At 40.9% G+C, this 24,670-nt stretch overlaps 1 protein-coding gene across 1 annotated transcript in view; it reads right to left on the bottom strand.

Annotated features, from left to right (window-relative positions):
- The window catches only part of DNAH6 (dynein axonemal heavy chain 6), a 482,313-nt gene that overhangs the window by 262,404 nt on the left and 195,239 nt on the right, over window positions 1-24,670 (bottom strand). The window contains exons 42-44 of the mRNA XM_053703293.1: window positions 16,121-16,267; window positions 14,399-14,472; window positions 1,806-1,960 (exon numbers count right to left, since the gene is read on the bottom strand). Of these exons, the coding sequence (XP_053559268.1) occupies window positions 1,806-1,960; window positions 14,399-14,472; window positions 16,121-16,267 (376 nt within the window). The remainder of the gene's footprint in view (window positions 1-1,805; window positions 1,961-14,398; window positions 14,473-16,120; window positions 16,268-24,670) is intronic.

The following is a 24,670-nucleotide window of genomic DNA, read 5'->3' on the forward strand; positions in this document are numbered from 1 at the left end:
GACTTATTAAATATGATAGAAATTGACTTTGTTCTTTTGGTATCCTATGTTCAAAAGCATACCTAGGTAGGCTCAGAAGCAGCAATGCACTACTGGGAGCTAGCTCAGCATTGGTTGCTGCACATATATGCCTCTTGTCACTGGCTAAATAATGTGTTCATCTAGTTCCCATTACTGCATTGCTGCTCCTGAGCCTACCTAGATACCAAGCGAACCTTGCAAATGTTTTAAGTTAATTGGTTAGTTGGTAAGTTACATGCTCTATCTGAATTATGACAGTTTAATATTAAATTTTACTGACCCTTTAAGTTTAATCAAATCTCCATTGACAATGCTTTGCTTTAACCCCTTAAAGCAGTGTTACTCAAACGCAGTCATCCAGGACCCTTACTCAAGCCAGATATTCTTAACTAGAGCACAGGTGAAATAATCAGCTGATCAGTATCCATGGTTACTAACCTGCTCTCATATATATATATATATATATATATATATATATATATATATGTGTATATATATATATATATATATATATATATGTGTGTGTGTGTGTGTGTGTGTGTGTATATATATATATATGTGTGTGTGTATATATATATATATATATATATATATGTATCTTGTACCAAAAAACATCAAATATATATATATATATATTTCTGAATAAAATATTCTGTTATGTGAATAACGTTTTTTTCCCCCTATTTTTTCTCCTTTGAATTCAATGGGGGAATATGTGAATGCCCACTCAATATTCTAAGCGCAAAAAGCTTACTTATAGCACAGTTAACGCTCGAGGGGGAGGGTTAATTAGCACTCCATTTGTAATATGGACCTTAATAAATGCTAGATAGAATGATGCATTCAAAGAAAATATTAATCTGTGAATAATACGTAGATGTATTATTTAAAGTTTTATTAGTTGTTTAACTATTGAAAAAAATAAGTGTAAAGTTTCAGTGTCTATAAATCAATGGGAGATGCCATGTTGTTACTTAGGTTACCTTCTCTGCTGTGGCCAATTAAAGACAGTTATAAATAGGTCACTAGAGTGTGCAGCCCATGGCTGAGTGGAATATAACAGTGTTCTGCAATTCCATTTCTATATTGAAGAGGTTTTTTTTTATATGTATGATTTATCATTTTATATTACCATCTCAAAGTGTTTAATGTCCCTTTAAAGGGACACTAAATCCATTTTTTTTCTTTTATGATTCAGATAGAGCATGCAATTTTAAGCAACTTTCTAATTTACTCCTATTATCAATTTTGCTTTGTTCTCTTGCTATCTTTATTTAAAAAGCAGGAATGTGATGCATAGGAGCCGGCCCATTTTTGGTTGAGAACCTGGTTTATGCTTGCTTATTGTTGGGTAAATGTAAGCCTCCAATAAGCAAGCACTATCCATGGTGCTGAACCTAAAATGGGCTGGCTGCTAAGATTTACATTCCTGCTTTTAAAATAAAAATAGCAAGAGAACGAAAAAAAATTGATAATAGGAGTAAATTAGAAAAGTTGATTAAAATGTCATGCTCTATCTGAATCATGAAATAAAAAAATTGGGTTCAGTGTCCCTTTAAGGACACAGCTTCAGTTTGCTAAATTGTTTTATGGCAGAAAAATTCCATTATTGGTCATCAAGGGGTTGATATGCAATAACGCAATATTTCAAAAACATCCATAAAACCAAACATTGACATATCTCACTAACTTGGGATTTCAGAAAGAACAAAATAATTTGGATCAACAATATATGTTTGAATCCAATATACAAGAAAACTCATTGTGGTTATTATTGTCTGTACCTTGCAACATGCTCTATGGCATCCAGGAAAAATACAAGCTTCACATCTTTGGCATTCACCAAATTATAGTCATCTAGGTAGTCCTGCAAAACTGATTTTATCTTTTCCAAGTCAGTCAGATCTTCATAAACTTTATCAGCTTCATCAACTCCAGCCTGTAATCAGATTTTAAAAGGTCAAAAACAAGTCTGACATTGTCTTAGACCAGGAGTCGCAAATCAATTTCATGACTGTCCAAGGTGGTATTCATAATAAATATACTGGCTACCAGCATACTGCATGGTTTCATTGGCTGCATTTTTTTTTTACTTTTCATATATTATACATTTAAAATAAATAAATAATTTAAACTGCTTCTATACTGATCCTCTTAAAGGGACACTCAAGTCACCAGCTATTACTAAGCATGTGCAAGAAATCCCAGAATATATGTATATGCATTTGTGATTGGCTGATGGCTGTCACATGATACAGGAGGAGTGGAAATAGACATAACTTTGAAATTTGTCATAAAAAAAATCTACTACTCATTTCAAGTTAATACTAAGGCGGAGATTTATCAAGCAGGCGATGCTGCTTGCTCCGCCTGAGGTTTCAGCTCCGCCTGAAACCTACGTTAAGTAGTAGCGGTCGTAAGAACACTGCTCCTTAACTTGTGCGCCACCTTTTAGGTGACGGACTGCAATCATCCCGATCAGATACAATCGGGATGATTGACACCTCCTGCTAGCGGCTGATTGTCCGCGAATGTGCAGGGGGCAGCATTGCACAAGCATTTCACAAGAAATGCTTGTGCAATGTTAAATGCCAACAGCGTATGCTGTCGGTATTTAGCGATGCCGAGCGGACATGATTCGCTACAGTGAATCATGTCTTCCCGGTCTTTAATAAATTGACCCTTAAGTGTTATTGTATCGTGTTTTTATCATGCATTTGTGGATTATGCAAATCTGCTATAATACCTGTCCTTTAAAGGGAGAGTCTACTCCAGAATTGTTATTGTTTAGAAAGATAGAGAATCCCTTTATTACCCATTCCCCAGCTTTGCATAACCAACACGGTTATCTTAATACACTTGTTAAATCTGTGATCACCTTGTTTGTAAGTCTCTGCAGACTGCCCCCTTATCTCAGTTGTTTTGACAGACATGCATTTTAGCCAATCAGTGCTGACAGTTAAATAACTTCATGGGAGTAAGCACAATGTTATCTATATGACACGCACAAGCTAGCAGTGTCTTACTGTCAAAAACTGTCAAAATGCACTGAGATAAGAGGCAGTTCAACAGCATAGAAATTAGCATATGAGCCTACCTAGGTTTAGCTTTCCACAAAGAATACCAAGAGAACAAAGCAAATTTGATAATTAAAGTAAATTGGAAAAGTGTTTAAAATTGCATGCCCTATCTGAATCATGAACGTTTTATTTTGACTAGACTGTCCCTTTAAGTCAGTGTTTCCCAACCCCGTCCTCAAGTGCCCCCAACAGGCCAGGTTTTCATTATAGCTGAACTAGACCACAGGTGAAATAATCAGCTGATCAGTAACCATGGTTACTAACCTGGTCTCACCCATCAGCTGATTATTTTAACTGTGCTCTGTTTCAGATATAATTAAAATCTGGCCTGTTAGGGGTACTTGAGGAACACAGTTGAGGAACACTGCTTTAAATTTAAAGGACCATTAAATACAGAGGAATTGCTTTATTAACAATTGCAAATTAAAAAAAAAAACACAATGCAATAGCACTTATTCTGAATTATAAAAGAGCAGATTTTTTTCTGACAAATTTCAAAATTGACTTTAGTTTGCCGGCCCTGTGTAACATGTGAAAGCCATCGGCCAATCACAGACTCATATACGTGAATAAACACTGTGAACTCTTGCACATACTCAGTAGTAGCCAGTTCTTCAAAACATGCATATGAAAAGACCGATATTAAAAGAAAACTGGAAAGTCTCTTAATATTACATACTCTATCTGAAACATAAAAGTGTAAGTTTGACTCCGCATAATCTGACTATATTGCTGAATATAGATTAAGAAAAACTCTTCATACATCAATGTTCTTCAATCCCAATCCACAGGAACCACTAACAAACCAGATTATCAAGATTACCTTAAATGAGAACAGGTTTGGTAAACACTAAGGGGCATATTTATTAACGTGCGAGCGGACATGATATGATGTAGCGTATCATGTCCGTTGCACATCGATAAATGCCGACAGCATACACTGTCAGCATTTATCATTGCACCAGCAGTTCTTGTGAACTGCTGGTGTATGCAGCCTCCTGCAGATTCACCGCTAGCAGGGGGTGTCAATCAACCCAATTGTATTCGATCGGGTTGATTTCTGTCCGCGGCCTCAGAGCAGGCGGACAAGTTATGGAGCAGCGGTCTTTAGACTGCTGCATCATAACTTCAGGTTTGCCGGAAACAAGAGGCATCAAGCGTGTGGGTTTTAATGTTGGGGGGATTTATAATTTTTTTTACAGGTAAAAGAGCTGATTACTTTGGGGCAATGCCCCGCAAAAGGCCCTTTTAAGGGCTATTTGTAATTTAGTGTAGGGTAGGGCTATTTTTATTTTGGGGGGGCTTTTTTATTTTGTTAGGGGGATTAGATTAGGTGTAATTAGTTTAAAAATCTTGTAATTTGTTTATTATTTTCTGCAATTTAGTGTTGTTGTTTTTTAGTACTTTAGATAATTTTATTTAATTGTATTTAATTGTATTTAATTTAGGGAATTAGTTTAATTATAGTGTAGTGTTAAGTGTAATTGTAACTTAGGTTAGGTTTTATTTTACAGGTAACTTTGTATTTATTTTAGCTAGGTAGTTATTAAATAGTTAATAACTAGTTAATAACTATTCTACCTAGTTAAAATAAATACAAACTTGCCTGTAAAATAAAAATAAGCCCTAAGCTAGATACAATGTAACTATTAGTTATATTGTAGCTATTTTAGGGTTTATTTTACAGGTAAGTATTTAGTTTTAAATAGGAATAATTTAGTTAATTATAGTAATTTTATTTAGATTTCTTTTAATTATATTTAAGTTAGGGGGTGTTAGGTTTAGGGTTAGACTTAGGTTTAGGGGTTAATAACTTTAATATAGTGGCGGCGACGTTGGGGGGGGCAGATTAGGGGTTAATAAATGTAGGTAGGTGGCGTCAATGTTAGGGCCGGCAGATTGGGGGTTAATAATATTTAACTAATGTTTGCGAGGCAGGAGTGCGGCGGTTTAGGGGTTAATATGTTTATTATAGTGGCAGCGACGTTGGAAGCAGCAGATTAAGGGTTAATAAATGTAGCGGCATACAAAGAGAGAAGCGCTCTACCAGGAACGAACAACAGCTCAGTGGCTTGTTCTATGGCGATTTACCACCCGGAAGCAGCCTCTTTTAGACCAGTGTGCTTTTCACAGAAGAAATCTTTCCTGAAGTATATCAGTCTGATCCCGCCAAGTAAGGTCAGTCCAGCCCCGAAATACCAGGCAATTCTCCTCTGAACAAGGAACATGACAACCCCAGACGATCTTTTCGGCCTCCTATGGGCCTCGTCAGTGAGGTGCAGCCACATTCCTCTAAGCACACTGGGCAAGGAGTCCACGTCTGGTTTCCCCCATCACCCATAGGGAGACTTCCCCAGGGTCATAATAATTTGCATACAAAGAGAGAAGCGCTCTACCAGGAACGAACAACAGCTCAGTGGCTTGTTCTATGGCGATTTACCACCCGGAAGCAGCCTCTTTTAGACCAGTGTGCTTTTCACAGAAGAAAACTTTCCTGAAGTATATCAGTCTGATCCTGCCAAGTAAGGTCAGTCCAGCCCCGAAATACCAGGCAATTCTCCTCTGAACAAGGAACATGACAACCCCAGACGCTCGTTTCGGCCTCCTATGGGCCTCGTCAGTGAGGTGCAGCCACATTCCTCTAAGCACACTGGGCAAGGAGTCCACGTCTGGTTTCCCCCATCACCCATAGGGAGACTTCCCCAGGGTCATAATAATTTGCATACAAAGAGAGAAGCGCTCTACCAGGAACGAACAACAGCTCAGTGGCTTGTTCTATGGCGATTTACCACCCGGAAGCAGCCTCTTTTAGACCAGTGTGCTTTTCACAGAAGAAAACTTTCCTGAAGTATATCAGTCTGATCCCGCCATGTAAGGTCAGTCCAGCCCCGAAATACCAGGCAATTCTCCTCTGAACAAGGAACATGACAACCCCAGACGATCGTTTCGGCCTCCTATGGGCCTCGTCAGTGAGGTGCAGCCACATTCCTCTAAGCACACTGGGCAAGGAGTCCACGTCTGGTTTCCCCCATCACCCATAGGGAGACTTCCCCAGGGTCATAATAATTTGCATACAAAGAGAGAAGCGCTCTACCAGGAACGAACAAAAGCTCAGTGGCTTGTTCTATGGCGATTTACCACCCGGAAGCAGCCTCTTTTAGACCAGTGTGCTTTTCACAGAAGAAATCTTTCCTGAAGTATATCAGTGTGATCCCGCCAAGTAAGGTCAGTCCAGCCCCGAAATACCAGGCAATTCTCCTCTGAACAAGGAACATGACAACCCCAGACGATCTTTTCGGCCTCCTATGGGCCTCGTCAGTGAGGTGCAGCCACATTCCTCTAAGCACACTGGGCAAGGAGTCCACGTCTGGTTTCCCCCATCACCCATAGGGAGACTTCCCCAGGGTCATAATAATTTGCATACAAAGAGAGAAGCGCTCTACCAGGAACGAACAACAGCTCAGTGGCTTGTTCTATGGCGATTTACCACCCGGAAGCAGCCTCTTTTAGACCAGTGTGCTTTTCACAGAAGAAAACTTTCCTGAAGTATATCAGTCTGATCCTGCCAAGTAAGGTCAGTCCAGCCCCGAAATACCAGGCAATTCTCCTCTGAACAAGGAACATGACAACCCCAGACGATCGTTTCGGCCTCCTATGGGCCTCGTCAGTGAGGTGCAGCCACATTCCTCTAAGCACACTGGGCAAGGAGTCCACGTCTGGTTTCCCCCATCACCCATAGGGAGACTTCCCCAGGGTCATAATAATTTGCATACAAAGAGAGAAGCGCTCTACCAGGAACGAACAACAGCTCAGTGGCTTGTTCTATGGCGATTTACCACCCGGAAGCAGCCTCTTTTAGACCAGTGTGCTTTTCACAGAAGAAAACTTTCCTGAAGTATATCAGTCTGATCCCGCCATGTAAGGTCAGTCCAGCCCCGAAATACCAGGCAATTCTCCTCTGAACAAGGAACATGACAACCCCAGACGATCGTTTCGGCCTCCTATGGGCCTCGTCAGTGAGGTGCAGCCACATTCCTCTAAGCACACTGGGCAAGGAGTCCACGTCTGGTTTCCCCCATCACCCATAGGGAGACTTCCCCAGGGTCATAATAATTTGCATACAAAGAGAGAAGCGCTCTACCAGGAACGAACAAAAGCTCAGTGGCTTGTTCTATGGCGATTTACCACCCGGAAGCAGCCTCTTTTAGACCAGTGTGCTTTTCACAGAAGAAAACTTTCCTGAAGTATATCAGTGTGATCCCGCCAAGTAAGGTCAGTCCAGCCCCGAAATACCAGGCAATTCTCCTCTGAACAAGGAACATGACAACCCCAGACGATCGTTTCGGCCTCCTATGGGCCTCGTCAGTGAGTTGCAGCCACATTCCTCTAAGCACACTGGGCAAGGAGTCCACGTCTGGTTTCCCCCATCACCCATAGGGAGACTTCCCCAGGGTCATAATAATTTGCATACAAAGAGAGAAGCGCTCTACCAGGAACGAACAACAGCTCAGTGGCTTGTTCAATGGCGATTTACCACCCAGAAGCAGCCTCTTTTAGACCAGTGTGCTTTTCACAGAAGAAAACTTTCCTGAAGTATATCAGTGTGATCCCGCCAAGTAAGGTCAGTCCAGCCCCGAAATACCAGGCAATTCTCCTCTGAACAAGGAACATGACAACCCCAGACGATCGTTTCGGCCTCCTATGGGCCTCGTCAGTGAGGTGCAGCCACATTCCTCTAAGCACACTGGGCAAGGAGTCCACGTCTGGTTTCCCCCATCACCCATAGGGAGACTTCCCCAGGGTCATAATAATTTGCATACAAAGAGAGAAGCGCTCTACCAGGAACGAACAACAGCTCAGTGGCTTGTTCTATGGCGATTTACCACCCGGAAGCAGCCTCTTTTAGACCAGTGTGCTTTTCACAGAAGAAAACTTTCCTGAAGTATATCAGTGTGATCCCGCCAAGTAAGGTCAGTCCAGCCCCGAAATACCAGGCAATTCTCCTCTGAACAAGGAACATGACAACCCCAGACGATCGTTTCGGCCTCCTATGGGCCTCGTCAGTGAGGTGCAGCCACATTCCTCTAAGCACACTGGGCAAGGAGTCCACGTCTGGTTTCCCCCATCACCCATAGGGAGACTTCCCCAGGGTCATAATAATTTGCATACAAAGAGAGAAGCGCTCTACCAGGAACGAACAACAGCTCAGTGGCTTGTTCTATGGCGATTTACCACCCGGAAGCAGCCTCTTTTAGACCAGTGTGCTTTTCACAGAAGAAATCTTTCCTGAAGTATATCAGTCTGATCCCGCCAAGTAAGGTCAGTCCAGCCCCGAAATACCAGGCAATTCTCCTCTGAACAAGGAACATGACAACCCCAGACGATCGTTTCGGCCTCCTATGGGCCTCGTCAGTGAGGTGCAGCCATATTCCTCTAAGCACACTGGGCAAGGAGTCCACGTCTGGTTTCCCCCATCACCCATAGGGAGACTTCCCCAGGGTCATAATAATTTGCATACAAAGAGAGAAGCGCTCTACCAGGAACGAACAACAGCTCAGTGGCTTGTTCTATGGCGATTTACCACCCGGAAGCAGCCTCTTTTAGACCAGTGTGCTTTTCACAGAAGAAAACTTTCCTGAAGTATATTAGTGTGATCCCGCCAAGTAAGGTCAGTCCAGCCCCGAAATACCAGGCAATTCTCCTCTGAACAAGGAACATGACAACCCCAGACGATCGTTTCGGCCTCCTATGGGCCTCGTCAGTGAGGTGCAGCCACATTCCTCTAAGCACACTGGGCAAGGAGTCCACGTCTGGTTTCCCCCATCACCCATAGGGAGACTTCCCCAGGGTCATAATAATTTGCATACAAAGAGAGAAGCGCTCTACCAGGAACGAACAACAGCTCAGTGGCTTGTTCTATAGCGATTTACCACCCGGAAGCAGCCTCTTTTAGACCAGTGTGCTTTTCACAGAAGAAAACTTTCCTGAAGTATATCAGTCTGATCCCGCCAAGTAAGGTCAGTCCAGCCCCGAAATACCAGGCAATTCTCCTCTGAACAAGGAACATGACAACCCCAGACGATCGTTTCGGCCTCCTATGGGCCTCGTCAGTGAGGTGCAGCCACATTCCTCTAAGCACACTGGGCAAGGAGTCCACGTCTGGTTTCCCCCATCACCCATAGGGAGACTTCCCCAGGGTCATAATAATTTGCATACAAAGAGAGAATCGCTCTACCAGGAACGAACAACAGCTCAGTGGCTTGTTCTTTGGCGATTTACCACCCTGGGGATAGTCTCCCTAAGGGTGATGGGGGAAACCAGACGTAGACTCCTTGCCCAATGTGCTTAGAGGGATATGGCTGCACCTCACTGACGAGGCCCAAAGGAGGCCGAAACGATCGTCTGGGGTTGTCATGTTCCTTGTTCAGAGGAGAATTGCCTGGTATTTCGGGGCTGGACTGACCATGTCGGCGGGATCAGACTGATATACTACAGGAAAGTTTTCCTCTGTGAAAGCACAATTGGGCAGAAAGAAGCTACTACCAGGTGGTAACCGGGCCATAGAACAAGCTATTGATGCTGCTGTTCGTTCCTGGCAGACTGCTTCTCATTCTGTTTTGCATATGTAAATATGACCCTGGGGATAGTCTCCCTAAGGGTGATGGGGGAAACCAGACGTGGACTCCTTGCCCAATGTGCTTAGAGGGATATGGCTGCACCTCACTGACGAGGCCCAAAGGAGGCCGAAACGATCGTCTGGGGTTGTCATGTTCCTTGTTCAGAGGAGAATTGCCTGGTATTTCGGGGCTGGACTGACCATGTCGGCGGGATAAGACTGATATACTACAGGAAAGTTTTCATCTGTGAAACCGCAATTGGGCAGAAAGAAACTACTACCAGGTGGTAACCGGGCCATAGAACAAGCTATTGATGCTGCTGTTCGTTCCTGGCAGACTGCTTCTCATTCTGTTTTGCATATGTAAATATGACCCTGGGGATAGTCTCCCTAAGGGTGATGGGGGAAACCAGACGTGGACTCCTTGCCCAATGTGCTTAGAGGGATATGGCTGCACCTCACTGACGAGGCCCAAAGGAGGCCGAAACGATCGTCTGGGGTTGTCATGTTCCTTGTTCAGAGGAGAATTGCCTGGTATTTCGGGGCTGGACTGACCATGTCGGCGGGATCAGACTGATATACTACAGGAAAGTTTTCCTCTGTGAAAGCACAATTGGGCAGAAAGAAGCTACTACCAGGTGGTAACCGGGCCATAGAACAAGCTATTGATGCTGCTGTTCGTTCCTGGCAGACTGCTTCTCATTCTGTTTTGCATATGTAAATATGACCCTGGGGATAGTCTCCCTAAGGGTGATGGGGGAAACCAGACGTGGACTCCTTGCCCAATGTGCTTAGAGGGATATGGCTGCACCTCACTGACGAGGCCCAAAGGAGGCCGAAACGATCGTCTGGGGTTGTCATGTTCCTTGTTCAGAGGAGAATTGCCTGGTATTTCGGGGCTGGACTGACCATGTCGGCGGGATCAGACTGATATACTACAGGAAAGTTTTCCTCTGTGAAAGCACAATTGGGCAGAAAGAAGCTACTACCAGGTGGTAACCGGGCCATAGAACAAGCTATTGATGCTGCTGTTCGTTCCTGGCAGACTGCTTCTCATTCTGTTTTGCATATGTAAATATGACCCTGGGGATAGTCTCCCTAAGGGTGATGGGGGAAACCAGACGTGGACTCCTTGCCCAATGTGCTTAGAGGGATATGGCTGCACCTCACTGACGAGGCCCAAAGGAGGCCGAAACGATCGTCTGGGGTTGTCATGTTCCTTGTTCAGAGGAGAATTGCCTGGTATTTCGGGGCTGGACTGACCATGTCGGCGGGATCAGACTGATATACTACAGGAAAGTTTTCCTCTGTGAAAGCACAATTGGGCAGAAAGAAGCTACTACCAGGTGGTAACCGGGCCATAGAACAAGCTATTGATGCTGCTGTTCGTTCCTGGCAGACTGCTTCTCATTCTGTTTTGCATATGTAAATATGACCCTGGGGATAGTCTCCCTAAGGGTGATGGGGGAAACCAGACGTGGACTCCTTGCCCAATGTGCTTAGAGGGATATGGCTGCACCTCACTGACGAGGCCGAAACGATCGTCTGGGGTTGTCATGTTCCTTGTTCAGAGGAGAATTGCCTGGTATTTCGGGGCTGGACTGACCATGTCGGCGGGATCAGACTGATATACTACAGGAAAGTTTTCCTCTGTGAAAGCACAATTGGGCAGAAAGAAGCTACTACCAGGTGGTAACCGGGCCATAGAACAAGCTATTGATGCTGCTGTTCGTTCCTGGCAGACTGCTTCTCATTCTGTTTTGCATATGTAAATATGACCCTGGGGATAGTCTCCCTAAGGGTGATGGGGGAAACCAGACGTGGACTCCTTGCCCAATGTGCTTAGAGGGATATGGCTGCACCTCACTGACGAGGCCCAAAGGAGGCCGAAACGATCGTCTGGGGTTGTCATGTTCCTTGTTCAGAGGAGAATTGCCTGGTATTTCGGGGCTGGACTGACCATGTCGGCGGGATCAGACTGATATACTACAGGAAAGTTTTCCTCTGTGAAAGCACAATTGGGCAGAAAGAAGCTACTACCAGGTGGTAACCGGGCCATAGAACAAGCTATTGATGCTGCTGTTCGTTCCTGGCAGACTGCTTCTCATTCTGTTTTGCATATGTAAATATGACCCTGGGGATAGTCTCCCTAAGGGTGATGGGGGAAACCAGACGTGGACTCCTTGCCCAATGTGCTTAGAGGGATATGGCTGCACCTCACTGACGAGGCCGAAACGATCGTCTGGGGTTGTCATGTTCCTTGTTCAGAGGAGAATTGCCTGGTATTTCGGGGCTGGACTGACCATGTCGGCGGGATCAGACTGATATACTACAGGAAAGTTTTCCTCTGTGAAAGCACAATTGGGCAGAAAGAAGCTACTACCAGGTGGTAACCGGGCCATAGAACAAGCTATTGATGCTGCTGTTCGTTCCTGGCAGACTGCTTCTCATTCTGTTTTGCATATGTAAATATGACCCTGGGGATAGTCTCCCTAAGGGTGATGGGGGAAACCAGACGTGGACTCCTTGCCCAATGTGCTTAGAGGGATATGGCTGCACCTCACTGACGAGGCCCAAAGGAGGCCGAAACGATCGTCTGGGGTTGTCATGTTCCTTGTTCAGAGGAGAATTGCCTGGTATTTCGGGGCTGGACTGACCATGTCGGCGGGATCAGACTGATATACTACAGGAAAGTTTTCCTCTGTGAAAGCACAATTGGGCAGAAAGAAGCTACTACCAGGTGGTAACCGGGCCATAGAACAAGCTATTGATGCTGCTGTTCGTTCCTGGCAGACTGCTGCTCATTCTGTTTTGCATATGTAAATATGACCCTGGGGATAGTCTCCCTAAGGGTGATGGGGGAAACCAGACGTGGACTCCTTGCCCAATGTGCTTAGAGGGATATGGCTGCACCTCACTGACGAGGCCCAAAGGAGGCGGAAACGATCGTCTGGGGTTGTCATGTTCCTTGTTCAGAGGAGAATTGCCTGGTATTTCGGGGCTGGACTGACCATGTCGGCGGGATCAGACTGATATACTACAGGAAAGTTTTCCACTGTGAAAGCACAATTGGGCAGAAAGAAGCTACTACCAAGTGGTAACCGGGCCATAGAACAAGCTATTGATGCTGCTGTTCGTTCCTGGCAGACTGCTTCTCATTCTGTTTTGCATATGTAAATATGACCCTGGGGATAGTCTCCCTAAGGGTGATGGGGGAAACCAGACGTGGACTCCTTGCCCAATGTGCTTAGAGGGATATGGCTGCACCTCACTGACGAGGCCCAAAGGAGGCCGAAACGATCGTCTGGGGTTGTCATGTTCCTTGTTCAGAGGAGAATTGCCTGGTATTTCGGGGCTGGACTGACCATGTCGGCGGGATCAGACTGATATACTACAGGAAAGTTTTCCTCTGTGAAAGCACAATTGGGCAGAAAGAAGCTACTACCAGGTGGTAACCGGGCCATAGAACAAGCTATTGATGCTGCTGTTCGTTCCTGGCAGACTGCTTCTCATTCTGTTTTGCATATGTTAATAAATGTAGGAAGGTGGCGGCGACATAGGGGGCGGCAGATTAGGGGTTAATAAATATAATGTAGGTGTCGGTGATGTTGGGGGCAGCAGATTAGGGGTTCATAAGTATAATGTAGGTGGCGGCGGTGTCCGGAGCAGCAGATTACGGGTTAATAATATAATGTAGGTGGCTAGGGGTTAATAAGTGTAAGATTAGGGGTGTTTAGACTCGGGGTTCATGTTAGGGTGTTAGGTGTAGACATAAAATGTATTTCCACATAGGAATCAATGGGGCTGCGTTAAGGAGTTTTACGCTGCTTTTTGACAGGTGTTAGACTTTTTTTCAGCCGGCTCTCCCCGTTGATTCCTATGGGGAAATCTTGCACGAGCACGTTACACCAGCTCGCCGCTAACGTAAGCAACACTGGTATTAGAGTGCGTTAAGGAGCAAAATTTTGCTCAACGCTCACTTCTTGACTGGGTTATAAAAACCCGTAATACCAGCGCTGTCTGTAAGTGAGCGTTGATCATAAACTGCTCGTTAGCACCACCCAGCCTCTAACGCAAAACTCGTAATCTAGGTGAATATTATTAAGAACAAATGAGTATTCAAGTAAAACATGTTTGTGAAGCTGGTAATATTATCGCAGATGTCCCAAACATAGCTGACCCTTAACCTAGAATTAATTAGACTGTTGTCAATAAACGAAGATATATTAGTATAAAAGTAAATGTAAGTGAGGCACTTCCTGTACAAAACAAAATGCAATTTATGTAAAAATTAACTTTTTTTATACAGCTTTTCTACCTAATGCCAATTACTTATCGAGTAATGCTTGCCCAAAACTGATTAAGCAGACTGATAAATGTGGAAGGCTAAAAAGATTGATTTAATTTTTATTTAGCACAAATAAAACACTTAAACAACATTTTAAAATACTGTTATCATTTTATTAAATGTTCTGACGCGTGTGACATTTTTTATTGTAAAGGGTTGGTTATACCTTTTTTTTTTTTTTTAAATTCTACCTAAACTGGCATTTTAGTTAATACAAATATTTTTTCTAAATGGACGCTATAACTTGTGCATAAACATTCTTTTCCTGTTATCACAGAAATGACTCATTATTAAAAAAAAATAATAATAAATAAATAAAGGGATTTTTTTTACCTTCAAGAAATCTCCAAAAATAATTGGTTTAGTAACAAAGTAGCTTGGATCAATTTGAACAGAAAAGTATTTACCTACAAATAAAGAAGACATTTGTCAAATTTATACAATTAATTTAAAATAGACTTAGGTTGCAGCAATAAACACGTCATAGTTTTAGTTTATTTTTTTTATTTTTTTATTGTGGTTGCATCAGCAGTATTCATCTTTTTTATTTAAGAAGTTTATAATGGGTTTACATTTTTATAATGATAATTGAATAATAATATAATAATGACAGTTAACAACCACCAGACTCAGGGATATGGGCTGTGCCATTACATCAAGTGATGGTGCTTGCCAAGCAGAAAACATGAGTCCCACCTCTACAGTGCCTGAAACAAGGCAATAAATACTAAATGGATCATTATGTACCGTAGATTTGCATAATCAACAATTGCATTTTAAAAAGACTTTGAGGCCACTTTAACAAATGTCTTGTGGTCCGCAAGACATCGCTGAATGCGGAGAGCAATACGATCTCCGTATTCAGCACTGCACCAGCAGCTCACAAGAGCTGCTGGTGCAATGCCGCCCCCTGCAGACTCGTGGCCAATGGGCCGCCAGCAGGGGGTGTCAATCAACCCGATCGTACTCGATCGGGTTGAATTCCGGCAATTCCTGTCCGCCTGCTCAGAGCAGGCGGACAGGGTTATGGAGCAGCGGGCTTTGTGACCGCTGCTCCATAACTTGTGTTTCTGGCGAATCTGAAGACTCGCCAGAAACACGGGCCGTCAAGCTCCGTTCGGAGCTTGATAGATAGGCCCCTTATTCTTAATTTTAACTAACCGGTATATATTTTTTCTAACAAATTTCAAAACTGACTTTAATTTGCCTGGCCCCTGTATCATGTGGCAGTCATCAGCCAATCACAAACACATATATCTATATAATATAAACTCTTGCACATGCTCAGTAGCACCTGATGCCTAAGAAAGTGTACATATAAAAAGACTATACCCACCTTTAATACATTAAAAAGAGCAATTTTTGTTTTACTGCTCATGTGTTTATGAAAGCTACTTTTTAATATGTTCCCACTGATACCAAATTTATCATTAATACACTATGAACAGCTTTAAATTAACTTTTAAATGCAAATATTTGTTAAGATGTTAAACTATTGCTCTTTTATATGATTGATAGAAAAATAATTTAATTTAATAAACCTGTAAATCTGCAAAATATAGGGATTTTTTCATAGACAGCGCTCTCTGTTCTGGCGAGATTATTTAAAAAGTCCTGCCCATACTACGTGGATATTAAGTTATTTTATTATTATTATTTTCACATTTTCTTTACTCAGTTTTAATTGTGTATTCAAATCTGTGTTCATTATAAATATAAATAAGATTTCTGAATTCTTGAATGTGTGGTTGTGTACGCATCAGAAAACTTGTACTATTAGCAAGCTTGTAGAACAAAAACTATCAATGGTGAATTAAATTATAGTTTCTGTGATCTATGAGGCTACAAAGAGATTTTAATTAAAAAAGGTACAAAGTATTTATTTAATCTTCTATTCCATTTAAACAATGTTGCCAAGGATCTGATTAGTAATTCTAATGAAACCAAAGACAACAGGAAGATAATACTGCTTTTAATGATTGTATATTTGCAATGGTAGCATTAAAGTTTTGCATTTTTTTCTTTGAACGTAATTGTAAATTTACCAATACTCACTGGACATTTCAGATAGCATTGAATGGAAATATTGCTTGTCTTCGTTGTTGATTAAACGGTCATGAAAGACTCTTTGGCACTCGTGACAAAATAGTCTGAAAATTTGTGTTTCATCTCTTACAGTTCCTGGTTCACACTGAAGTATACCTACAAGACATTTAAAACACACAACAATAAGATATAAATTACAATATTATCTAAAGACCCAAATTGTATTGCATGCATTTAAAAAAAGACTGTTTTAAAAAAAATATTTTTTGTTTGGTATTAAGAAAAAAAGGTTAAGGAGGCGGAGCTAGCTGTCGGCAAGAGCAGATGCATGGAGAGAGAGCTCCTGCTATTTTAGTTGCAAAAGTCATCTTTACCTATTCTTTGGCGACTATTTTCAGCAGGAGTGGATATAATAATACTAAGGGACAACATTCTAGCAAGGCTAACTAAAAATAATGATCGCCTACATCAAGAGTTTGACGGAATAAGATTGCGGCCTGTGACTGCACATAAAGTATTGCAACGACATCTAATATACTGAGCGAACCAGAAATCTACCTGAGACCACACGAATCACGAGAAGTGATACTGGAGGATTTAAGGAGAAGCTTCTTGCTACTTCCATATACCACTGCTATTCAGCTTTTCATCACTCCCGATTCGCGATAGGTCTTGAGATTATGGTAGGGGATCCGCCTAGCGATGTTGCAACTGTGGATAACTGGGAGATACGCATACAGTGGCTGATAGCACAGCATTTCCAGAGGCTTAAGACCACACTTACAGATATACTTTACCAGGTACCTACGCAATTCAAAAGTGACAGATCGACCACATCAGCATCGGGGCTGGGAGAATCAGAGGCTGTAAACAATAGCATGGAAACTACTTCTGGTAGAGCTACAGAAGAGATCACGTCTAATTCATCTCCAGGTATCATCATCCTACCCGCCCTATCTAGCGACCACTCCACAAAGACTGCACATATTGAAGGGGCTCCTGTCGGTTCATCACCTAACATGAGAAAGATTCACCAAGAGACCACCTTGAGTCGGGTAGTGCGTCCTGCTGCATCAGAGGCAGGGATGTTTCCTGTCTGATCTGATCGCCGTGAAGCCACTTCCCCAGCAGAATCAGAGACAGCTACGCAGAACACTGCCTATTCCAATACAGTTCTTTCTTCGTGTCTCAAACAAGTAAAAAAGGCAGGCATAGCGACTTGAAGATAGATTCAGCATATCCTTATTGGGACAGAATCTGAAATACTGGCCCTGCTTGTTTTTCAAGCTAATATACCCAACTACTCTGAGGCTCTGAAAACTGAATACATGTCGCAGCTGGGCCTAACACATGGACAGAGCCGATCTGGAGTAGGCAAAACTTAAAATACATTTTGCCTATATTGAGCTCCAGTGTTATATTGAATTTCTTGGTTTGAGTTTACTAATCTCTTTTGTTGGTTAAAATATTTAAGTTAAACCCTATTAAGGTCTCCCTGATCCCTGACTAAAGTTTTCATCCATGTAAGGCATAGTTTTATATTGTTATCTGCCTGTTACCTTTAATTTACAAGATTTATAATACATTATAGATGGTTAAATCTCTTCTCACTACATATTTGGTAGGACGGATTAGTTATAGTGCAAGGTTGGCCTATACACATTGCAAGTTCACTATCATCACAAATGTAAATATAGTTTATTAGGAATTTGAAAACGAGACTACTGGAGTGTGAAAACAATATTTTTATATACACCCTTAACACGTAAGGTTATACTTGGCTTTGTCAAAATATTTCTTGCTTGATAGGCTGAGGACTCATCTTGCTACATATCCGTTATATATGGTGACCGGGGAGCCTGATGCTTGGACTGGTTTTTTCTCATCTGCTTATATGTATGCAACAGGGTTTTAATTTAGAGCCCTTTATTGTTTCACTGCTGCTTTCATATTTTATTACTCCCACAGTAGACTTCAGGATGGTTATAGTAGTATGCTGGTTACTGTGTATGTTATGGTCTCTTACGGATCCAGCATTCAGAACAATAACCTGCATCTTTTTGCACAGGTCTCCTCAAGTTTAATACTCATTACTTGCTCAATAGTGTTGCCCCATAGGTATACATATATATATTTATATATATACAGTTATACCACTCTCCGCCATGTCCCACTAGTTTAACTCAACATGAGCACCTGCACAGAAGTAATATATTCAAAGGCTCTTATTTCCAACTAAGAAGATACATGATTATTCTCCGCCCCCCCCCCACACCTTTTATATATATATATATATATATATATATATATATATATATATATATATATATATATATATATATATATATGTATAGAACTCTGGCATTATGTGATTATGCCAGAGCATTCTTGTGCGGTTTCCCTTGAAACATGCCGCACTTAAAATTAATCTCTTCCTAATTACACAGAATCAGGTGGCTCAAGTACATTCTAACCTAACATTTTTAGTTTCTGTTTATTGTAAGCCACAAATTGCTGTTCATCTATTACATTATTCTGGGTTTTAAAAGTATCAGAAGTTTAGAATCAAAGAAAAAACTGAAAATGTGAGGTTTATTTTTAGTATATTTTGCATAAAAGTGTCGTAACAGATTTGACTATATATTGTGGCAAAATTATTGATATGTTCTTTCTTTATATATGTATATGACACCCGTGATATAATTTGTCTGTTATATTACATATTCAACCTCAATAAAAATTATTTTTAAAAAATTAAAAATTGAAAAAAGGTTACTTTACACCACATGCACAATGCTTCTATTTAAAATGTAAATGTTTATTCACTTAACGACCAGCGACATACACTGTACGTCGGCGGTCTTTCACATAGCCCCAATACATGCGCCGGAAATAGCTCCGGAAGTGAGGCAAGCAATGCTCTAGCAAAACCCTTAAAGGGACAGTAAAGTCAAAATTTAACTTTCATGATTCAGATAGAGAATGCAATTTGAAACAACTTTCCAATTTACTTCTGTTATCAAATTTGCTTTGTTCTCTTGATATCTTAAACTAACTTGGTTAACTAGTTAGGTTAACAAGAGTTCAGAAGTGTGAAGCTCTATATATGAGTGTGACACTTTATTTTAATGTATTTAGGTTGTGGTTGGTGCACTTTTTATTTTTAACCCTTAGACTTTCCGTGTCCCAGATGAGTACAAATATTCGCCTAGATTTAGAGTTTTGTCGGTAAAGACCCGTGGTGCTAACACTGCTTTTGTTTCCAGCGCACCCTTAAGACAACGCTGGTATTTAGAGTTGTCTGGATGGCTGCGTTAGCCTCAGAAAAGGGAGCGTTGAGCATAATTTAGCTCAACTTTAACCCTCAATATCAGCGCTGCTTACGGTAGCGGTAAGCTGGAAAAACGTGCTCGTGCACGATATCCCCATAGGAAACAATAGGGCTGAGCTGGCTGAAAAAAAAAAGCAGCGTTCAGCTCCTAACGCAGCCCCATTGTTTCCTATGGGGAAACACTCTCTAAATCTGCACCTAACACCCTAACATGAACCCCGAGTCTAAACACCCCTAACCTTACACTTATTAACCCCTAATCTGCCGCCCCCGCTATCGCTGACACCTACATTATACTATTAACCCCTAATCTGCCGCTCCGGACACCGCCGCAACCTACATTATAGCTATGAACCCCTAATCTACTGCCCCTAACATCGCCAACACCTATATTATATTTATTAACCCTTAATCTGCCCCCCCCAATGTCGCTGTCACCTACCTACACTTATTAACCCCTAATCTGCCGACCGGACCTCGCCGCCACTATAATAAATCTATTAACCCCTAAACCGCCGCACTCCTGCCTCGCAAACACTATAATAAATTGCATTAACCCCTAATCTGCCCTTCCTAACATCGCCGCCACCTACCTACAATTATTAACCCCTAATCTGCCGCCCCCAACGTCGCCGCTACTATAATAAAGTTATTAACCCCTAAACCTAAGTCTAACCCTAACACCCCCCTAACGTAAATATAATTTAAATGAATCTAAATAAATTTACTATTATTAAATAAATTATTCCTATTTAGAACTAAATACTTACCTATAAAATAAACCATAATATAGCTACAATATAACCAATAGTTACATTGTAGCTATTTTAGGATTTATATTTATTTTACAGGCAACTTTGTATTTATTTTAACTGGGTACAATAGCTATTAAATAGTTAATAACTATTTAATAGCTACCTAGTTAAAATAATTACAAAATTACCTGTAAATCCTAACCTTAATTACAAATACACCTAACACTACACTATCAATAAATTAATTAAATAAATTACCTACAATTAGCTAAACTAAAATACAATTAAATAAACTAATCTATAACACAAAAAAAACCACTAAATTACAGAAAATAATTTTTTTTACAAGAAGTTTAAACTAATTACACCTAATCTAAGCCCCCTAATAAAATAAAAAAGCCCCCCAAAATAATAAAATGCCCTACCCTATTCTAAATTACAAAGTACAAAGGGCATTTTGTGGGGCATTGCCCCAAAGTAATCAGCTCTTTTACCTGTAAAAAAAATACAACACCCCCCCCCAACATTAAAACCCACCAAGTCGTCTTCACCCAGCCATACCGAATTCTTCATCCAAGCGGAGCAAGAAGATTTCCTCCATTCGGTAAAAGTCTTCATCCAAGCGGGGTATTCTATCTTCATCCATCCGGAGCGGAGCCATCTTCCATACAGCCGACGCGGAGCCATCCTCTTCAAGCGACGGACTAACGACGAATGACAGTTCCTTTAAGGGACGTCATCCAAGATGGCTGATCTGAACAGTCAATAGAATGCGAGGTCAATCTGATTGGATCAGCCAATCGGATTGAACTTCAATCTGATTGGCTGATTGAATCAGCCAATCAGATTTTTCCTACCTTAATTCCGATTGGCTGATAGAATCCTATCAGCCAATCGAAATTTGAGGGACGCCATCTTGGATGACGTCCCTAAAGGAACCGTCATTCGTGGTTAGTCCGTAAGTTGAAGAGGATGGCTCCGCGTCGGCTGTATGGAAGATGGCTCCGCTCCGGATGGATGAAGATAGAAGACCCCGCTTGGTTGAAGACTTCTACCGGATGGAGGACCTCTTCTTGCCCCGCTTGGATTAAGACTTCTACCGGATGGAGGACCTCTTGTTGCTCTGCTTGGATGAAGAATTTGGTTCGGCTGGGTGAAGACGACTCAAGGTAGGGAGATCTTCAGGGGGTTAGTGTTAGGTTTATTTAAGGGGGGTTTGGTGGGTTAGAGTAGGGGTATGTGGGTGGTGGGTTTTAATTTTGGGGGGGGGGTTGTATTTTTTTTTACAGGTAAAAGAGCTGATTACTTTGGGGCAATGCCCCGCAAAAGGCCCTTTTAAGGGCTGGTAAAAGAGCTGATTACTTTGTAATTTAGAATAGGGTAGGGCATTTTATTATTTTGGGGGACTTTTGTATTTTATTAGGGGGCTTAGATTAGGTGTAATTAGTTTAAACTTCTTGTAAAAAAATTTTTATTTTCTGTAATTTAGTGTTTTGTTTTTTTTGTATTATAGATTAGTTTATTTAATTTTATTTTAGTTTAGCTAATTGTAGTTAATTTATTTAATTAATTTATTGATAGTGTAGTGTTAGGTGTATTTGTAACTTAGGTTAGGATTTATTTTACAGGTAATTTTGTAATTATATTAACTAGGTAGCTATTAAATAGTTATTAACTATTTAATAGCTATTGTACCTAGTTAAAATAAATACAAAGTTGCCTGTAAAATAAATATAAATCCTAAAATAGCTACAATGTAACTATTAGGTATATTGTAGCTATATTAGGGTTTATTTTATAGGTAAGTATTTAGTTTTAAATAGGAATAATTTATTTAATTATAGTAAATTTATTTAGATGAATTTAAATTATATTTAAGTTAGGGGGGGTGTTAGGGTTAGACTTAGGTTTAGGGGTTAATAACTTTATTATAGTAGTGGCGACAGTGGGGGTGGCAGATAATAATAGTTAATAAAATGTATTATAGTGTTTGCGAGGCGGGAGTACGGCGGTTTAGGGGTTAATACATTTATTATAGTGGCGGCGAGGTCCGGTCGGCAGATTAGGGGTTAATAAGTGTAGGTAGGTGGCGGCGACGACGTTAGAGGGGGGGGCAGATTAGGGGGTAATAAATATAATATAGGTGTCTGCGATGTTAGGGACAGCAGATTAGGGGTTCATAGCTATAATGTAGGTTGCGGCGGTGTACAGAGCGGCAGATTAGGGGTTAAAAAATGTATTATAGGGTTTGCGATGTGGGGGGGTCTCGGTTTAGGGGTTCATAGGTAGTTTATGGGTGTTAGTGTACTTTATAGCACAGTAGTTAAGAGCTATGTTCCCGCGTTAGCCCATAAAGCTCTTAACTACTGACTTTTTTAGACGGTAGGAGTCTGTCAGTAGAGGCTCTACCGCTCACTTCTTCCAAGACTCGTAATACCAGCGTTAGGCAAATCCCATTGAAAAGATAGGATACGCAATTGATGTAAGGGGATCTGCGGTAGCCTCAAGTCGCGGAAAGAAAGTGAGCGGTAGACCCTTTCCTGTCTGACTCTAAATACCAGCGCGCGGTAAAAAGCAGCATTAGGACCCCTTAACGCTGCTTTTGACGGCTGACGCCAAACCCTAAATCTAGGCCATTGTTTGCACTCAATTGCACCCATTTATTGACAATTTGTAATACACGCACACATTAGCGTGGTCGCAATATTGCTTATCTCATCTCACTTGTAATCTAGCCCTTAGTTACAAATATGTACTTGTGTACATTTTTTTAGTTAAAGGGACAGTCAACACAAAAATTGTTATTGTTTAAAAAGGTAGATAACGCCTTTACTACCCATTCCCCAGCTTTGCACAATCAACATGGTTATATTCATCTACTTTATAACCTTTAAACCTCTAAATTTCTGTCTGTTTCTAAGTCCCTAAAGATCACATGCTTTTGTATTTGCTTTTCACATCAGGGGAAGCTAGTTCATGTGAGCCATATAGATAACATTGTGCTTATGCCTGTGGATTCTAACAACGGAGCACTAATTGGTTTAAATGCAAATCAATAGATAAAGTCATGTGATCAGGGGGCGTCAGAAGAGACTTAGATACAAGGTAATCACAGAGGAAAAAAGTTTATTAATATAACCATGTTTTCTGTGCAAAACTGGGGAATGGGTAATAAAGGGATTATTTATCTTTTAAAACAATAAAAAAAAATTAGTTGACTGTCCCTTTAAGCTTTTTTTTTTTTTAATAATGTATAAATTCAGTTAAATACTCTTATTTTTCCAACTGTCTTTGCACTGTTCCAAGTCGGTACAAAGTTGGTCAAGAACAAGAAACATAAGATTAGCAATTTGACAAGCAGGTTTACAAAACAGTCAAATAAGTGAAAATCATCTGTTTTACAACTTGGTCATAGTTGGTTTAATTTTTAAACACGTTGACTTTGTGTAAACAGGTCACTTAAAACCAAAATAGCAAAATGTAACCAACTTATGGACAGTCGACTTTACATGAAAGATCCCTTTTTTTTTCTTGTGATAAAATCAGTATGTTAGTGTAACATATTTATATGCAACTAAATAAAGTAAGTATTCTCAAAATATTTAATTAATACACTTCTTACCTCTGTGATAACCTTATATCTAAGCCTCTGCAGACTGCCCCCTTTTCTCAGTTCTTTTAACATAGCCAATCAGTTCTGTCTCATAAATAACTTCACGGGAGTGAGCACAGTGTTATCTATATGACTCACATTAACTAACGCCCTCTAGCTGTGGCAAAATGCACTGAGATAAGAGGCGGCCTTCAAAGGCTTAGAAATGATCTAATGAGCCTACTTAGGTTTAGCTTTCAACAAAGAATACCAAGAGAACAAAGTAAATTTGATGATAAAAGTACATTTGGAAAGTTGAATAAAATGGCATGCCCTATCTGAATCATGAAAGTTTAATTTGGACTTACTATGCCTTTAAACTGTACACCTAGTCTAAAAAAATCATTAGAATCATTAGTATAATTGCATTATCAACAAATTCATACTAAAAAGACAATGCAATAACACTCTGAATTTTAAATGAGTTAAAGGTGTTTTTTTTGAGAAATGTCAAAGTTAATTCTATTTTCCTTCCCCCTACATCAAGTGACAGCCATCAGCCAATCACAAAATGCATATATGTATATACTGTGAATTTTTGTAGTAGAAGCTGGTGCCTCAAAGTATGCATATAAAAAGATTGTACAGCTTTTGATAATTGTGAATTGGAAAGGTGTTAGAAAATTGTATGCTTTATCTGAATCATGAAAGTTTAATTTTGAATTTAGTGTTCCTTCAAGGGGGAACCAATTTTCAGTACACTATCCCTTTAATGCCTCTAGCCTAGAGGGGGCAAAAAGCAAATTCTGTAACCTGCAAATGCTGGAAATCAAATAGCTAATTTAGGGAACTTGCAGCTTTTTGAAAACCTATGTTACGGA

The sequence above is a fragment of the Bombina bombina genome, chromosome 2 (assembly GCF_027579735.1).
Source record: "Bombina bombina isolate aBomBom1 chromosome 2, aBomBom1.pri, whole genome shotgun sequence".
Taxonomy (NCBI): domain Eukaryota; kingdom Metazoa; phylum Chordata; class Amphibia; order Anura; family Bombinatoridae; genus Bombina; species Bombina bombina.